We start from the raw sequence: 16525 nt of genomic DNA, 5'->3' as shown, positions 1-16525 counted from the left end.
GCCCTGAGTAACAATTCTCTGGCACTCCGTAACAATTCTGTCTGTCCCTGAGTAACAATTCTCTGGCACTCAGTAACAATTCTGTCTGTCCCTGAGTAAAAATTCTGTGGCCCTAATTAAAGTTTCTGTGGCCCTAAGTAACAATTCTCTGGCACTCAGTAACAATTCTGTCTGTCCCTGAGTAACAATTCTCTGGCACTCTGTAACAATTCTGTCTGTCCCTGAGTAACAATTCTCTGGCACTCCGTAACAATTCTGTCTGTCCCTGAGTAACAATTCTCTGGCACTCAGTAACAATTCTGTCTGTCCCTGAGTAAAAATTCTGTGGCCCTAATTAAAGTTTCTGTGGCCCTAAGTAACAATTCTCTGGCACTCAGTAACAATTCTGTCTGTCCCTGAGTAACAATTCTCTGGCACTCAGTAACAATTCTGTCTGTCCCTGAGTAAAAATTCTGTGGCCCTAATTAAAGTTTCTGTGGCCCTAAGTAACAATTCTCTGGCACTGAGTAACAATTCTGTCTGTCCCTGAGTAACAATTCTCTGGCACTCGGTAACAATTCTGTCTGTCCCTGAGTAACAATTCTCTGGCACTCAGTAACAATTCTGTCTGTCCCTGAGTAAAAATTCTGTGGCCCTAATTAAAGTTTCTGTGGCCCTAAGTAACAATTCTCTGGCACTCAGTAACAATTCTGTCTGTCCCTGAGTAACAATTCTCTGGCACTCGGTAACAATTCTGTCTGTCCCTGAGTAACAATTCTCTGGCACTCAGTAACAATTCTGTCTGTCCCTGAGTAAAAATTCTGTGGCCCTAATTAAAGTTTCTGTGGCCCTAAGTAACAATTCTCTGGCACTCTGTAACAATTCTGCCTGTCCCTGAGTAACAATTCTCTGGCACTCGGTAACAATTCTGTCTGTCCCTGAGTAACAATTCTCTGGCACTCAGTAACAATTCTGTCTGTCCCTGAGTAAAAATTCTGTGGCCCTAATTAAAGTTTCTGTGGCCCTAAGTAACAATTCTCTGGCACTCAGTAACAATTCTGTCTGTCCCTGAGTAACAATTCTCTGGCACTCAGTAACAATTCTGTCTGTCCCTGAGTAACAATTCTCTGGCACTCCGTAACAATTCTGTCTGTCCCTGAGTAACAATTCTCTGGCACTCAGTAACAATTCTGTCTGTCCCTGAGTAAAAATTCTGTGGCCCTAATTAAAGTTTCTGTGGCCCTAAGTAACAATTCTCTGGCACTCAGTAACAATTCTGTCTGTCCCTGAGTAACAATTCTCTGGCACTCCGTAACAATTCTGTCTGTCCCTGAGTAACAATTCTCTGGCACTCAGTAACAATTCTGTCTGTCCCTGAGTAAAAATTCTGTGGCCCTAATTAAAGTTTCTGTGGCCCTAAGTAACAATTCTCTGGCACTCAGTAACAATTCTGTCTGTCCCTGAGTAACAATTCTCTGGCACTCCGTAACAATTCTGTCTGTCCCTGAGTAACAATTCTCTGGCACTCAGTAACAATTCTGTCTGTCCCTGAGTAAAAATTCTGTGGCCCTAAGTAAAGTTTCTGTGGCCCTGAGTAACAATTCTCTGGCACTCCGTAACAATTCTGTCTGTCCCTGAGTATGAATTCCGTGGCCCTAACTAGCGTTTCTTTGTCCCTAAGTAAAGTTTCTGTGGCCCTCAGTAACAGTTCTGTGTCTGTGCGAGTAACAATTCTGTGTCTGTGCGAGTAACAATTCTGTGGCCCTAAGTAAAGTTTCTGTGGCCCTAAGTAACAATTCTCTGGCACTCCGTAACAATTCTGTCTGTCCCTGAGTAACAATTCTCTGGCACTCAGTAACAATTCTGTCTGTCCCTGAGTAAAAATTCTGTGGCCCTAAGTAAAGTTTCTGTGGCCCTGAGTAACAATTCTCTGGCACTCCGTAACAATTCTGTCTGTCCCTGAGTAACAATTCTCTGGCACTCAGTAACAATTCTGTCTGTCCCTGAGTAAAAATTCTGTGGCCCTAAGTAAAGTTTCTGTGGCCCAGAGTAACAATTCTCTAGCACTCCGTAACAATTCTGTCTGTCCCTGAGTATGAATTCTGTGGCCCTAACTAGCGTTTCTTTGTCCCTAAGTAACAGTTCTGTGGCCCTGAGTAACAATTCTGTGTCTGTGCGAGTAACAATTCTGTGGCCCTAAGTAACAGTTCTGTGGCCCTCAGTAACAGTTCTGTGTCTGTGCGAGTAACAATTCTGTGGCCCTAAGTAACAGTTCTGTGGCCTTCAGTAACAATTCTGTGTCTGTGCGAGTAACAATTCTGTGTCTGTGCGAGTAACAATTCTGTGGCCCTAAGTAAAGTTTCTGTGGCCCTAAGTAACAATTCTCTGGCACTCAGTAACAATTCTGTCTGTCCCTGAGTAAAAATTCTGTGGCCCTAAGTAAAGTTTCTGTGGCCCAGAGTAACAATTCTCTGGCACTCCGTAACAATTCTGTCTGTCCCTGAGTATGAATTCTGTGGCCCTAACTAGCGTTTCTTTGTCCCTAAGTAACAGTTCTGTGGCCCTGAGCAACAATTCTGTGTCTGTGCGAGTAACAATTCTGTGGCCCTAAGTAACAGTTCTGTGGCCCTCAGTAACAGTTCTGTGTCTGTGCGAGTAACAATTCTGTGTCTGTGCGAGTAACAATTCTGTGGCCCTAAGTAACAGTTCTGTGGCCTTCAGTAACAATTCTGTGTCTGTGCGAGTAACAATTCTGTGTCTGTGCGAGTAACAATTCTGTGGCCCTAAGTAAAGTTTCTGTGGCCCTAAGTAACAATTCTCTGGCACTCAGTAACAATTCTGTCTGTCCCTGAGTAACAATTCTCTGGCACTCAGTAACAATTCTGTCTGTCCCTGAGTAAAAATTCTGTGGCCCTAAGTAAAGTTTCTGTGGCCCTAAGTAACAATTCTCTGGCACTCAGTAACAATTCTGTCTGTCCCTGAGTAACAATTCTCTGGCACTGAGTAACAATTCTGTCTGTCCCTGAGTAAAAATTCTGTGGCCCTAATTAAAGTTTCTGTGGCCCTAAGTAACAATTCTCTGGCACTCAGTAACAATTCTGTCTGTCCCTGAGTAACAATTCTCTGGCACTCAGTAACAATTCTGTCTGTCCCTGAGTAACAATTCTGTGGCCCTAATAACGTTTCTGTGGCCCTAAGTAACAATTCTCTGGCACTGAGTAACAATTCTGTCTGTCCCTGATTATGAATTCTGTGGCCCTAACTAGCGTTTCTTTGTCCCTAAATAACGATTCTGTGGCCCTCATTAACAAGTCTGTGTCCCTGAGTAATGGTTCTCTGTCCCTAAGTAACTTTTCTCTGTCCCCAATTATCGTTTCTGTGGCCCTAACTCTGTCCCTGTCCCTAGTACAGAGCGGTCTGCCTCTGTTCAATAACTGCAGGCAAATGAAGAATTCCAAAATGGCCGCTATTTATAGCTCGACCATTACACAGTGCTGGCTGGCTGGCTGCTGATAGGCTGATGCGATCACATGTAGTTGAGGAATGCATTATGGGTCAGCGCGCCTTGTCTGCGCGCCTTCCCAGACATCCCCGCTCCGTCGCCGCACATGTCAGCCGCCATTTTCTGAAAAATTTCGATTCGCGCGTCCGAATTAGGCTATTTTTCGGATTCGGCACGAATCGAAATTTTTCCGATATTCGACTCGAATTCCACTTCGGATACTTCGATTCGCTCATCTCTAGTCACTACCATTTACCTGTCAGGTAAATTCAGTGTGGTATTCTGCTTAACAGTGCTGTGATTGATGAATTAGGTCTGCTCATGCTGCTCTGTTGCTGTTGGAGTATGTCTGAGTTCTGCCCGGCCTCAGGAAGCTGAGAGCCTTCCAGAACATGGGTAGGGGCTAGGCAAATGAACAGCATGAATATGGATACAACCCTGGCCAATTGCAGGGGAAGGTAGTCCCATTGAATGCTGGGAGTGGTATTTTTTTTTCTGAGAGCACATGGGTTCAGTGTCTTTCCCGGGAGCAGATTGCACCAGCCAGGCTGGAGACAGGCTGCCTCGCCTGGCAATTTGCTGCCATGTGGCCTCAGGTGGGTCAACCTGAGGGCCTGTAGTTAAAGAGAGTAACCCTGATTCTTCAGTAAGCTGACTGACGGGAACTGTCTGCCAAAGCTCTGTCTGGTATCACTGGAGGGTTACGCTTGGACAATTGGGAGGAGGCAACCATGCTGTCCTTGGGCCTTGTGAGTACTGACATTGAGGAATTTTGGGACTCTCAGGGAACACTGGCTAGTGTTCTGAATAGCTCGTCAATATGTTGCTACTGCAAAGGACTTTGCTCAGATACGTTACCTTTTGGGCTGTCGCAGTCTGTCCTTACTGGCTTATACCTGAGGAGTTCAGCCCTGTAACTACTACTGAGAAAAGGGACTTTGCTCACTCCTAAACTACTTGCTGCTATATGTTACAAAGGCAAGTCTATCTACTGTCAACCAAGACTTCATAAGTGTTCAGCTAAGAGATCAGCTACATGTCCTCAGTGTGAATAGTTCTGATTTTGGAGTATCCAACTACAATTCCCCATCCCTATCCCCAGTTCTACAATAAATTCCAAAAACAAACATCCCCTAGAATGGTAATTGAAGACAATGAGCAGAAGTGTGTATTTGGCAGAAGAAATACACTGTGCCTGGCTGCGTGGCGAGTTAAGGGGAAACCGGGGCAACATAGAAGCAGCTCCTTCGGGGGTAGCGAAACATGTACAGGAGAGGAGTGCAGACTGTGTGGCAGTTTGTAGTGTGGACAGGAGAGGAGTGCAGAGTGTATGGCGGAGGGCAGTATGTACAGGAGAGGAGTGCAGAGTGTATGGCGGTGGGTAGTATAAACAGGAGAGGAGTACAAAGAGTATGGTAGTGGGTGGGGGCACGGGCACACATAGGAGAAAAGGGGCGGAAGGAAGAGGAGCAGGTCCAGCTTTCTCTCTCTCTCCTCTTCCATCTGTGTGAGGAGGGGGGGGGGTGGGCTATTGGTGGTGGGGATGGGATCTGTGGCAGTGGTGGTGGTAATGGTGGGGGGTGATCAGTGGCTGCAGTGGTGGGGGGAATGGGATCAGTGGCAATGGTGTGTGTGTGTGGGGGGGGTGATCACTGGCAGCAGTGGTAAGGGGGGGTGGGATCAATGGTAGCGGTGGGAGAGTGATCAGTGGCAGCGGTGGGAGGGGGAGGATGGGATCAGTTGCAGTGCTTGGCCCTACTTGCTCAGTCTCAGTATTTCTGCAGCTTCACATGTCTCCAGTAACTCCTATACCAACATGGGGTCTCCTCGCATGAAAGCAGATGACTTTCTATTTCAGTCTCCACCTCCTACCATGACAACTCTGGCATCATAGCTGGGAACTGAATGGGTGGAGAGGATGAGTTGGGCGGACTGGTGTGTGGACACTGTGTGCCTGCCTGGAAGTGAGACTAGCTCCCCTCTCATACTGGTAGATGAGCCTTTGGGCTGGTGGTGGGCCCCCCTTCAGTGGCAGCACTCCAGGGTGTGGGTGCAAGTGCAATACTGGTAGTTCTGCCATTGCCCCTGATATGTATCATCCATGGGTGCAGTATATGTCAGAGCACAGTGCCCCCCCCCCCCTCGGGGTCAGTGTGCAGTGAACACCTTGCACCGACGGATGATATGCCAATGTGCAATACATATTTATAAAATAAAACTCATATACTATATAGTTTCCAACCCCTCTATTTCAGCTAGGTGTTCTTGTAAAGTTGCTATATCCTGCTGTGAAGTTATTGCCCTGCTTAGCTTTGTATCTTCAGCAAACACTGAGATTGAACTATTTATTCCAACTTCTATATATTTTATGAAGCTAAACAGAATTGGTCCTAGAACAGAACCCTGGGGCACACCGCTCACAACTTTAGACCATTCAGAAAATATGCAATTAATCACCTACCTTTTGGATGGGCTTGTGCAGCCAGTTTTCTATCATAATGTGCATGGGGGTATAACTCTACATACAAAAATAATAAAGGCAAAAAGAGCACGCAGACTTAGGATAATCTAATATTAGTTTAGTGGCCCAGAGTAACTCAAGCATATATCCTGAGAAGAAATGATACAGTATATGTATCATGGTTTCAGGACTTACTTAAACAGATAATATGATAACTTCAACTCACAAAAATAGATCAAAATTAATTTCCTTGCTCAAGACTTCAGTGGTCATTGTACCCAACATGTAGATTTAAAGGAGTTCTGCATCAAGTCAATGCATCTCGGGAACAAGTATATAAACTATCTAATACAGTTGAGCGCTACATAAAAATGTGTAAATTTATTCTTTCATGCTTTCTATTTACAGAATGTTACCAGAACGGGCTTTGAAAGCTTTGAATGTCTTCATCAAGATAAAATTTGATGCCAAAGTAAGGTGCATTGACAAGGACAAATAGAATAACATCAACAACATCTACATTTTTTTCCATATGTTCATTTTATCAGGTTGATTTAGTAAAACTTCATAAAGGCAAAGCTGAAATACAAAGTTCATGAGCGTATAGCAACAAACCAGGATCTGTTTACTATGAGATCACCTAAATATTATGGGACATATTATTAATGAGCAGGAACATTTAGGGTACATTCACCTGCTTAAAGCAGAACTTTACCCAGCACAGCTTGATAAAAAAGAATGTTCTTTAGGAGGAACATACATTCCACATTAAAAATCATGCTACCAAAATTAGTGTGTGCAGTAAATTGCCTTCAGCATTGCACCTGTTTCTTTTTGCTGGAGGCTGCCATTTTGCTCAACCCCAGAGCCCCTGAACAGCAGTAAATCATAAAGCGGAACTAAACCCATCGATTTAACATTTAAGAAAAAAACAGTTATATTCCTGAAATGCTGCGATTGCTAACTGTCATCCTTGCTTGTATCCTCACCAAACTGTCAAACCATCAAATGGCTGGAGTCATAACTGATCACATGTGCAGCACCATGGCAGTTGCAGATCAAACAGAAGCAGCTTCTTTGGCTGTAAAGCGAAGGGTTTAATTTTGCTTAAAGGCTGTCAGTAGATCAGCCTCTACAAATTCAGTGTCTACTAAGTGAGCAAGGTCCCTTTTTGCAGTAGTAGTGGTTACAGAGCTGAGCTCCTCAGGTAAAAGCCAGTTACAACTGCAACACCCCAAAGGTAACGTAGCTGAACAAAGTCCTTTGCAGTAGTAACAATTGGACAAGCTCTTCAGAACACTATCGTTCAAACAGAATTACCACTAGGTATAGGTGGGGTAACCTATTGTTGAGCTCAAAGACACACCTTATAATAAAGATGTGGGTGTTTAACCTGGCTGAGTATGAAAAACACACGAGCTACATTGCATGGGCGGTCATTACCTACCTTTGTTGTTTGCACTTTGCAATTACAACTTTTTTGTTTTTCATCTTCAGAACACTAGCCAGTGTTCCTTTTTCTCAGACCCACACTGGCTATCAAGCACCAGAGGGAAGGAAAGCACACAGAGTCCCCAAGATTTCTGTGTCTGTGCGCACAAGCCCAAGGACAGAATGGTTGCCTCCTTCCAATCTTCCAAGTGACTCTCTTTCCAATGATACCAGACAGATCTTTGGCAGACAGCTTCTCTCAGTCAGATTACTGTAGAACCAGGGTCACTCTCTCTAACTTTAGGCCCTCAAGTCGACCCACCTGAGGTCACATGGCAGCAAATGCCAGGTGAGGCAGCCTGCCTCCAGCCTGGCTGTTCAATCCTCTCCCAGGAAAAACACTGAACCCATGTGCTCACAGAACATAAATACTACTCCCAGCATGCAACGGGACTGCCTTCCCCTGCAATTTGCCAGGGCTGTATCCATATTCATGCTGTTCATTCACCTAGCCCCTACCCATGTTCTGGAAGACTCTCATAGCTTCCTGAAGTTGGGCAGAACTCAGACAAACTAAAACCGCCCCAGAGCATCATGAGCAGACCTGACTGATCAATCACAGCACTCTGTTAAGCAGAATACCACACTGAATTACCTGACAGGCACTCTGGTAAGCAGAGAAACATAGCTATGCCTAACCTAACCATACACATCCTAGAACCTCATTAGGAGGGTGCTACACCTGTAAACCTTAATTGAGAAAATACTTTGTAAGGTTTACAGTTTGTAGCCAACTGCTTAGATTAGGTCCTCATTTTCTGAAAATAATTATACTGAAATGGAAGACATAACCATTATTTTAAAATGCTGTGTGATTAATGTTTTTTGTAGTAGTTCAAATTCATGCTGCTGTGAAAATTATTTATGTAAAAAAACAGCTTGTATTTACACTGAGACTAGCGTTGAACCTCGTATCTCGTACCTATCACCCATACAAATGTGTATCAGATGATACTTTGGTTAAAGTGATATTCCTCCAGTTAAAATGATTTTACTGTGACATATGATATCATAGGGTTGGTGTTACAGTCCCATAGAATGCCAGAACTATTTTGCTTAACTTTACAATTTTTTCTTGGTCCAGGCTGGAGGTAATAGACAGTGTAAAGATTAAATAGGTTAAAAACTTTAATAAAGTTTGACGAACATCTTTGCAGAAATACATAGGGAAGAGTATTGAATTGGGAATTTACGGTATTATGCCTATTTGTTTCCTGCAGCCCTGTAAATTACATCACAGGGCACATAGCAGCCACAGGAAATGCTATGAAAGCATTTCTGGTGTTGGGCAGTGGTGTCCCTAGGGGAATGCGGTCCGCACCGGGTGACAACATCACAGGGGGTACAGGAGCAGGATGCCAGCAGAGCTTCTGGGCTCTGTGAAGGTCCTTGCCAGTTATTGGGGTGTTCCTGGATTCCCAGCACAGTCACAGCTGCCCCCGGTGTAGCAGTAAAATGAGTATCCCGTGTAGATATGCATCCCCTGAAGCAACTGCGTATGTGCCAGTTTCAAGCCGATCTCCGACTTTAGCACAGAGCTGAACCTATACGGGGATAACTGATCTTGCAACCCATTGTGATCCGCGGGATCAGCTTCAACTGTTTGCAGCCTGTAATGGGTTAACTGTGGCAGCTCTGTGCTAAAGTTGGAGATCGGCTTCTTCGGCCTGAAACTGGCACATGCGCAGTTGCTTCAGGGGATGCATATCTACATGGGATACTCATTTACCGCTACACCAGCACCGCTCCTTCCTCTCTGTAGGGGCTACACTACGTGTTACTGCACCAGGTGACACCAATCCTAGGGACTGGTGTTGGGCAAATGATTTTATCATTCTCAGGTCTGTGAGGATGGATGCACAGATACATAGGTAAGATGTCTGGTGCAGCCACATTCCTAAATGCTGAAATGCAATTGCCAGAAACGTCAAAGGATCCTGTGCTGAAAAGCATCGGTTTGCCTCTTTGTATCAGAAGAAGAAATAACAAATGATTCCAGTATTCAAGATCAGAGACAGGGAAATGTGTTGGATCCTGCAATGGATTCTTGCCTTTGAAGTGCTTAACACTGGAGGGGCTGCTAAGAATATGCCCAGCTCTCCCTTATTTGACTTCCAGGTCCATACATCAGATCCATGCACACTGACAACACAGGCTCAGTCCAATTGATTTCTTTTTGTAGATTTATTAAAATTTATTGCAGCAATCAACAGGAGAGAAGGACAGTGTGCAGGACTCTCCAAAATAGTTATAGGACTACACTTTCTTTTTCACAAATCTATTAGCAGCAGCTTTTGCTCAGGGTAGAGGGGATAGCCAGCTATTCTAAGACCCTATATGAGCAGCCCCAGTTCTTTCAGCATCTTCTGGCATTAATTCCCAAAGCACATGCACAACTGGAGTCCTAGGCAAAAATACTGCTCACAATGTCCAAGGAAAGCTGTTATTCACCCAGCTTCCATGTGGCAGTCTTCAGTGAGAGAGAAAATCTTTCTCCATCCCAGTCTCCACAAGTGAAGTCCTCCAGAAAATATGCCTGGGGTTCAAATTCTTTCATACCCTCAGCCAGCACATGCTGAATTCTAACAGCTCTTCAGTACACTAGCTACCTCTTGAGGGCAGAAACCGTAGCAGAATAAAACTGCTGACCAGGCTTCTCAAACATATATCTTCTCCCCAGCCACCTTTTGGGTGACTCCTCTCAGGGATTGGCTGAGGTCAAACTTATATTTATAACTTCAGTGGCTGACCATCTTAGCTATTTCTGGAAGCTTCTTCCATAGACAGGCAGGAGTAATCAACTACAAAGCTGAGGAAAACCTAACCAGGATAAAAAAAATCAGACTGCTACTCCAGTAAGTACAGCCGAAAACTAAATTTAGCCCGACTAGGGCAAGGTGCTACACTTTCCTTGCAAGCCATCAAAGTCATGTCATGGCAGACAGTCTACATTAAAACTAAAGAGAGGAAAAGACATCCTACAACAAAATGGAATCCTGCACAATCTTCCCCCCCCCCCCCCAAAATAATACATTTTATCCAACTAAGATTTCTGCTCTGTCTGCCTGTGGAAAGTCACTCCACATGTGGCTTGAAGGACTGGTGATATGCCGGTGAGTGCAGATGCCTGTTTAGCTATATCCATTCTAATTGTATTACACTGACACGAGCTGTCATGCTCATATCTCTGGGACATGAGGTCCACTTGCTGGACTTAATTTCACTGTGGCATCTCTACTTTATAATGAGTGATTGACTGTTTTCTTTACAATTACAATGTCTGTCAGTTACACTGTAACTGTATGAAGAACTCTTTAAAAAGAAAGCTAGCCCCTATTGCTGCAGCTTTGGGGAGGAATTCATGTTTTCCAAACCTATACATCTGAATATTAGAGACATACTTATAATTCACATAACTGTTTACATTGATACTTTTAAAACTGTAATTGTTTCACATTTTTGTTTCTATAATTTTTTTTTTAACAGTTTGATAATTACTGGTGGCTTTCACTTTTATTTTTGTATTAAACCAAGTTGTCATATTGATATTTCTGTCATTGTACCAATAAAAGATGTACTTTGATACATAAAATCTGTTTTATTTTTATTCACATGGCAGTTGCTTCTCATGTTATCCATATTTCTTCTCTGAGCTATTGGCAGTACAGTGTTATCGGTCGTAGTTGTAAACCTCTATCATGAAATAAGAAGAAAGCATATCCCTCTATAGTGTGTACTTGTCTGAATCCAGAGCATTAAGTGCCATTTCTGCCTGCAGCTTGGGTACTCTGCTATCTGCATGAGTCACTTCTGACAAGTTTTCCTGACACCAAGAGAAAATACGTTGACAGGGGAGGGAGCTCCAGAACACAGTCTGTGATTGACAGCATCAGCTCTGTTGCTGTGTGAAGCAGGGTGAGTCCCTTCCCTCCAATAAGCTCCCAACTCTCCTCACTGAGCTCTGCAGAGTGTAATTTCAGCTCCCCATCCCATACTTTATGAAACCCCAGACAAGCTGTATAAAATCTGGACTTTGAAAGGCTGTAGAGAAGAGAAAACTGCAGATACAACTTAAGTAGGAGGATTTGATTTATCTCTGCGTATCATCTGGGGCTAGCCACTTCAGTGGGTATATGTAAGGGTTTACAACCACTTTAACCACCTCCCGCCAGCGATATAAGGTAATGCTGCCTATCAGTGCCAGTCAGTGCCGCCTATCAGTGCCCATCAGTGCCACCTATCAGTGCCCATCAGTGCTGCTTAACAGTTCCAGTCAGTGCCGCCTATCAGTGCCAGTCAGTGCTGCCTATGAGTGCCATATATGAGTGCTGCATTTCAGTGCCCATCAGTGATGCCTGACAATGCCCATCAGTGCCACCTACCAGTGCCTCCTCATCAGTGCCGCCTATCAGTGCCCATCAGTGCAGCCTGTCAGTGCCCATCACTGCAGCCTCATTAGCGCACATCAGTGAAGGAGAAAAATTACTTATTTTCAAAATTTTATAACAGAAACTAAGAAAAAACTTTTTTTTTTTTTTTTTTTACATTTTCAGTTGTTTTTGGTTTGTTTAGTAAACATAAAAAACCCAGAGGTGATTAAATACCACCAAAAGAAAGCTCTATTTGTCTAAAAAAAATGATAAAAATTTCCTACGAGTACAGTGTTGCATGACCGCGCAATTGTTATTCAAAGGGAAAGCTGAAAATTGGCCTGGGCAGGAAGGGGGTGAAAGTGCCCGGTAGGCAAGTGGTTAAACTGTACATGTGCACGCCACCACCTACCAAAATGCTAAGTAAAAGTGTAAGTACCAACTGTAATGTTGACCGATATACTCCTTCAGCCCATTGAATATTTTTCTGTGGATTCATCTGCCTTTTTGAGAGGATGCTCATGGAACCAATTGCCTGCCTCACTCTAAAGGGAGGAAAATTGGGACTATTCTTTTGGGAAAAACATCTGCTCCCTGCCCACATGCAATGATCTGGAAAGATATGTCTCATGCTTACATACATAAAGGAGACCAACACTCTTGAAGCTGATCTATACCAGGTGGAGACACGGGTAACCGATATTGAGGCATCCATAGTGTTCTACCTCTCCAATCTAAGCTCTGCAAGTGGGAAACCTTACCAGTCCAGTGTGATGAGATTTCTTACTCTACTACCGAAACTTGTGAAGATCATACAGATGAACATCAGGTAGGTCACAAAATCTAGCTTCACCTTAACACAGTACATATGAAGAACAAAAATGGAGACTAACCATGAAGAAGGGAGGGGATAACTACATAGACCCTGCCTTAGCTACTGAGTGAGGAAGGGACAAAATGATTTAAAGGTAAACACAAAGAGAATGCATGTGTAACGTGATACATAGAGATCATAAATGACTGATTAGACATAGTCCAGATGGTTCTAAACGTTCATGCCTTTTAAATGTAAGACCTCTTGTACTACTTAGGTCACACTGAAAATCGCAACAGTTTCAGAAATGTCTACACCAGAATCTGTAAAAACGACAGATATATTACCAACACTCAAAATGCTTTTTAATAGGCTCTGGGTAAACTTCCTGATACTAACCTAGCCGATGACAGAGCACACAGTGTCCTAGGGTGCAGGAGCACTGACCTGGCTTGGCTAGGGGGCATTATATACTGTATACAAGTTTTCTTTTAAAAAGAAGCCTGAATGGCAGCAGCTTGCAATACTGACAGTTTGGATATGCTAATAGCATTGCTTCCTGACCTACACACTTCTATTCTGAAAAGCCCTGAAGCCAGTTTTGGAAACTTCAGCGGCCAACAATATCAAATACAGATGGGCATACCCATTTCAACTGTATGCCTTCAAAAACAGCTAATCAGCAATTGTTGGATGACCAAACTTGGAAGGCTGGCATTGTTATTGCCTTGTTTCCTTCTCATCTCTCCCATAACACCCCTTATACCCAACCAGGTGCTCCATGTGGATTTTTAGCTCCAAACAAACCATGGACCCACCATGGCATGAATCTGAATAGGTATTTTCAATACTAGGTGCCTTTTTCTACCTGAGAAAAGTCTCAGATCTTAGACATTTTTCACAAATATTGTGCCCCCCTCCCGTTTCATTGAGAATTGAATGATGCCATTAAACACTTTATTAACAATTGCCATTTAGACGCCACCCTGCTCTTACTGCAGTGCCCACATGGAAGAGAATCATATTTCCAATATATTTATAAAAAAAATTATGTATGTGACATATATTTACAATATGTTGGCCTACACTAATATATTTTACCAAGTACTATAAAACATTTAAATTTAATTATATTTTCTAAAGGCATATATTTAAAAATATATTTTATTTAAATATATTCTTCAGATTTTTTTTAACAAATGAAAAAGTAATTTTAACATATATATGTAAATGCATTCCAAAAATATAGATTACATGTAATTTCAAAGACATACATTTGAAAGTGTATTTTTAAAAATATTTGTCATATATTTTTTAATATATAAAAAAACGCATTTCAACATACAGTGTGTGTGTGTATATATATATATATATATATTTTTATAAATATATTGAATACTGCCAAAATTGTAGTATTTCAAATATATGTCAAAATATATTTTTCTTCTACGTGGGTGGACAGCCCTAAAATGTGTACTGGGCACTGCCATCAAAAACTGCTCCTGCAAAAAATAAAAAAAAATGGCTGCCTAGATCAAAGAACTAACCCAAAATGTAAATGTCCTGAAATATCCCATAAAAAAAAAAACTTGTTGCAACAATAAAAGACACAAACTCTATAAACTAATAAGCCAGAAATATCAGCAGTAGACGAGTGCTGCAAATACCAGTATGAATTTGTAAACAAATGGGGATGTCTATTAGCCACTACACTACACCAACACACTTTTATGTTCCTTGTACAAAATTCAAGAAGAACAAATTGTAGACTCCCCCTATGCCATCTCTGAAATCATCTGCTCTAATTACGCATCACTATACAACCTTAACCACCTACCCACATTTCAGAGGCGAGACAGTTGTTATGCTAAGCTAAAGTAATTACAGCCAAATATAAGCACAGTGGCTGAAGAGTAAGTAAACAGTTTGATTGAGGCCCGAGGAAACAATGTAAAAGGGAGAAATAGGTCCATTTTTTTCAAATATGATATTTTAAGACAGCAGCCATAAATATTGTCTAGACCATCTGTAAAATATGCTAGTGTTTGTACTAAGCCGCTAGAGGTAACGATAAGGCATATATTATTGTAAAAACGAAAAACTATTTATTATGTCACAACCAAGAGCCAGAAATATTTCACGGACATGCTGCACCCCATGTAAGCATTTTTTTTGCCAGTCGGAGACAAGGTAGGTGTTATCATGAAATAAAAATTTCAGTGTGCTTTTTCAGAGCTACAAGCCAGAAAAACTCAACTGATTTGCTGGATCTTAAGTTCTCTTTTTTTTTCAAGATTTTTGACAATATGTAATTTCAGAGATTTTAGAGCAGGCAGATTTCATGTGTAAAAACATCAACTACTGTTTTACAGGACTGAAGACTGAAAAATTGTACTGATTTGAGGCACACCTGTTAAGTCTTTATTGCATGGATCACATTTTTTGAGGGAGGAGAAAGCAGATAGAATCTGGAAATAAAACAATGAGGTTTAGGGTTCACACTCATGCGGTGCGGTACATCGCATGTGATTTGCACAGGAACCACACCGCATTCCTGTGCAAATCACATGCAAATTGTTTGCAGTGCGATTTGAGCCATACATTATGTGTGGCTCAAATTGCACCGCATCCGCACCAAAAAGGGTCAGCACTAGAATTGGATCTCATGGGAATGCACACCTATGCGATCCGATTCTGGACATTGCACCGCGTTTTTTGGGCCGATTTCGGGGTGTTGTTAACTCGACATACACACCTGCAGTGGTTCGCATGAACGGGGTGTGATTCTGATGCGGTGTGGAAATCACACAGAAAACGCTGCAAATTCCGGACCGCATTAGTGTGAACCCAGGCTTAGTGTCTTTTTGTGAAACTGAAAATGGAAAAATGTTACAGATTTTCACCACAGCTATTAGTCTTTTTTTTTGGGCCAGGCCACAATTTTAGAGTAATTAAGTAAGCATATTACACCTGGAAATTAAATTTTTTTTTTGTTTGAAATTGGAAACATAAAAATTTCACACATTTGCACCACAGCCTTTTTTTGGAAAGGTTGCAATTTATGACCAATTAAGCAGCCATATTTGATCTGAAAATGAAAAAACTTGTGTCTTGATTCAGAGACTGAAGGCTGAAAAAATGTAACCATTTTGCTCTACAGCTTTATTAAGCCTATATTGATAGGCCACATTATATGATTATTAGATTAGAAGGGATCCTAGTGGTCCCATAAATGCCCCCCTGCCTGTCAGCGGGTAATGTGATCTGAGCCCCACCTACTCAGCTCAGACCACTCTGCGAGCCATGGCGATGTCTCCCGTGCACATGCAAGAGAGTGACATCATCTGCGGCCCAGCCATTCAAGTGGCTGAAGATCGGGAACCTGGTAGAAAGACCAGGCAAAGATAAAAGCCACCGGAGAAGAGGGAGAACCATGTCAGCACAGCGCTGGAGGGCTCCATTTGTAGGAAAGTCTGTCATAATGTACTAGTATGCATTGCATACTAGTACACTATAACCTAAGCCTGCACAGGGGACCATTTTTGTGAATAAAGAGACTTTACTACTACTTTAGGCTTGTTTGTGCAGGTCGCTATATACAATCCAAAGAGAAAGATGATTGGAAGTTGGGTTACTTTTTCCTAGACAGAAAAGAGAAAATATACAGAGCTACAGCCCATGTTTATTATTTTACATTTTATACAAATTAATTTTACAGAATTGCATCTCCAGCTTTTAAACAAATTAGAAAGGCAGATATTTCCAAAAGGAGAGAGATCAGATTTCATCAATAAATATGAAAGCGGACTGCATTTTTGCAGAGAATGACTAAACTAATTGTATAGATTTGCTGCAGAGACTCTCTTCCTTATCAATAGGAAACAATTTTTTTGGCAGAGTATAGGGCT

At 42.3% G+C, this 16525-nt stretch overlaps 1 protein-coding gene across 1 annotated transcript in view; it reads left to right on the top strand.

Annotated features, from left to right (window-relative positions):
• LOC149460505 (estradiol 17-beta-dehydrogenase 11-like) overlaps nt 1-11025 on the top strand; it is a 46726-nt gene extending 35701 nt beyond the window's left edge. The window contains exon 7 of the mRNA XM_089679565.1: nt 6351-11025. Within this exon, the coding sequence (XP_089535691.1) occupies nt 6351-6441 (91 nt within the window). The 3' untranslated portion in view covers nt 6442-11025. The remainder of the gene's footprint in view (nt 1-6350) is intronic.
• Nucleotides 11026-16525: the final 5500 nt, after the last annotated feature.

Source organism: Staurois parvus, unplaced genomic scaffold, assembly GCF_062004578.1.
Source record: "Staurois parvus isolate SC_StPar_1 unplaced genomic scaffold, SC_StPar_1.0 ptg000227l, whole genome shotgun sequence".
NCBI lineage: Eukaryota > Metazoa > Chordata > Amphibia > Anura > Ranidae > Staurois > Staurois parvus.
Note: the sequence above shows the minus strand (reverse complement) of the source record. Positions and strands in the feature narration are given on the sequence as shown.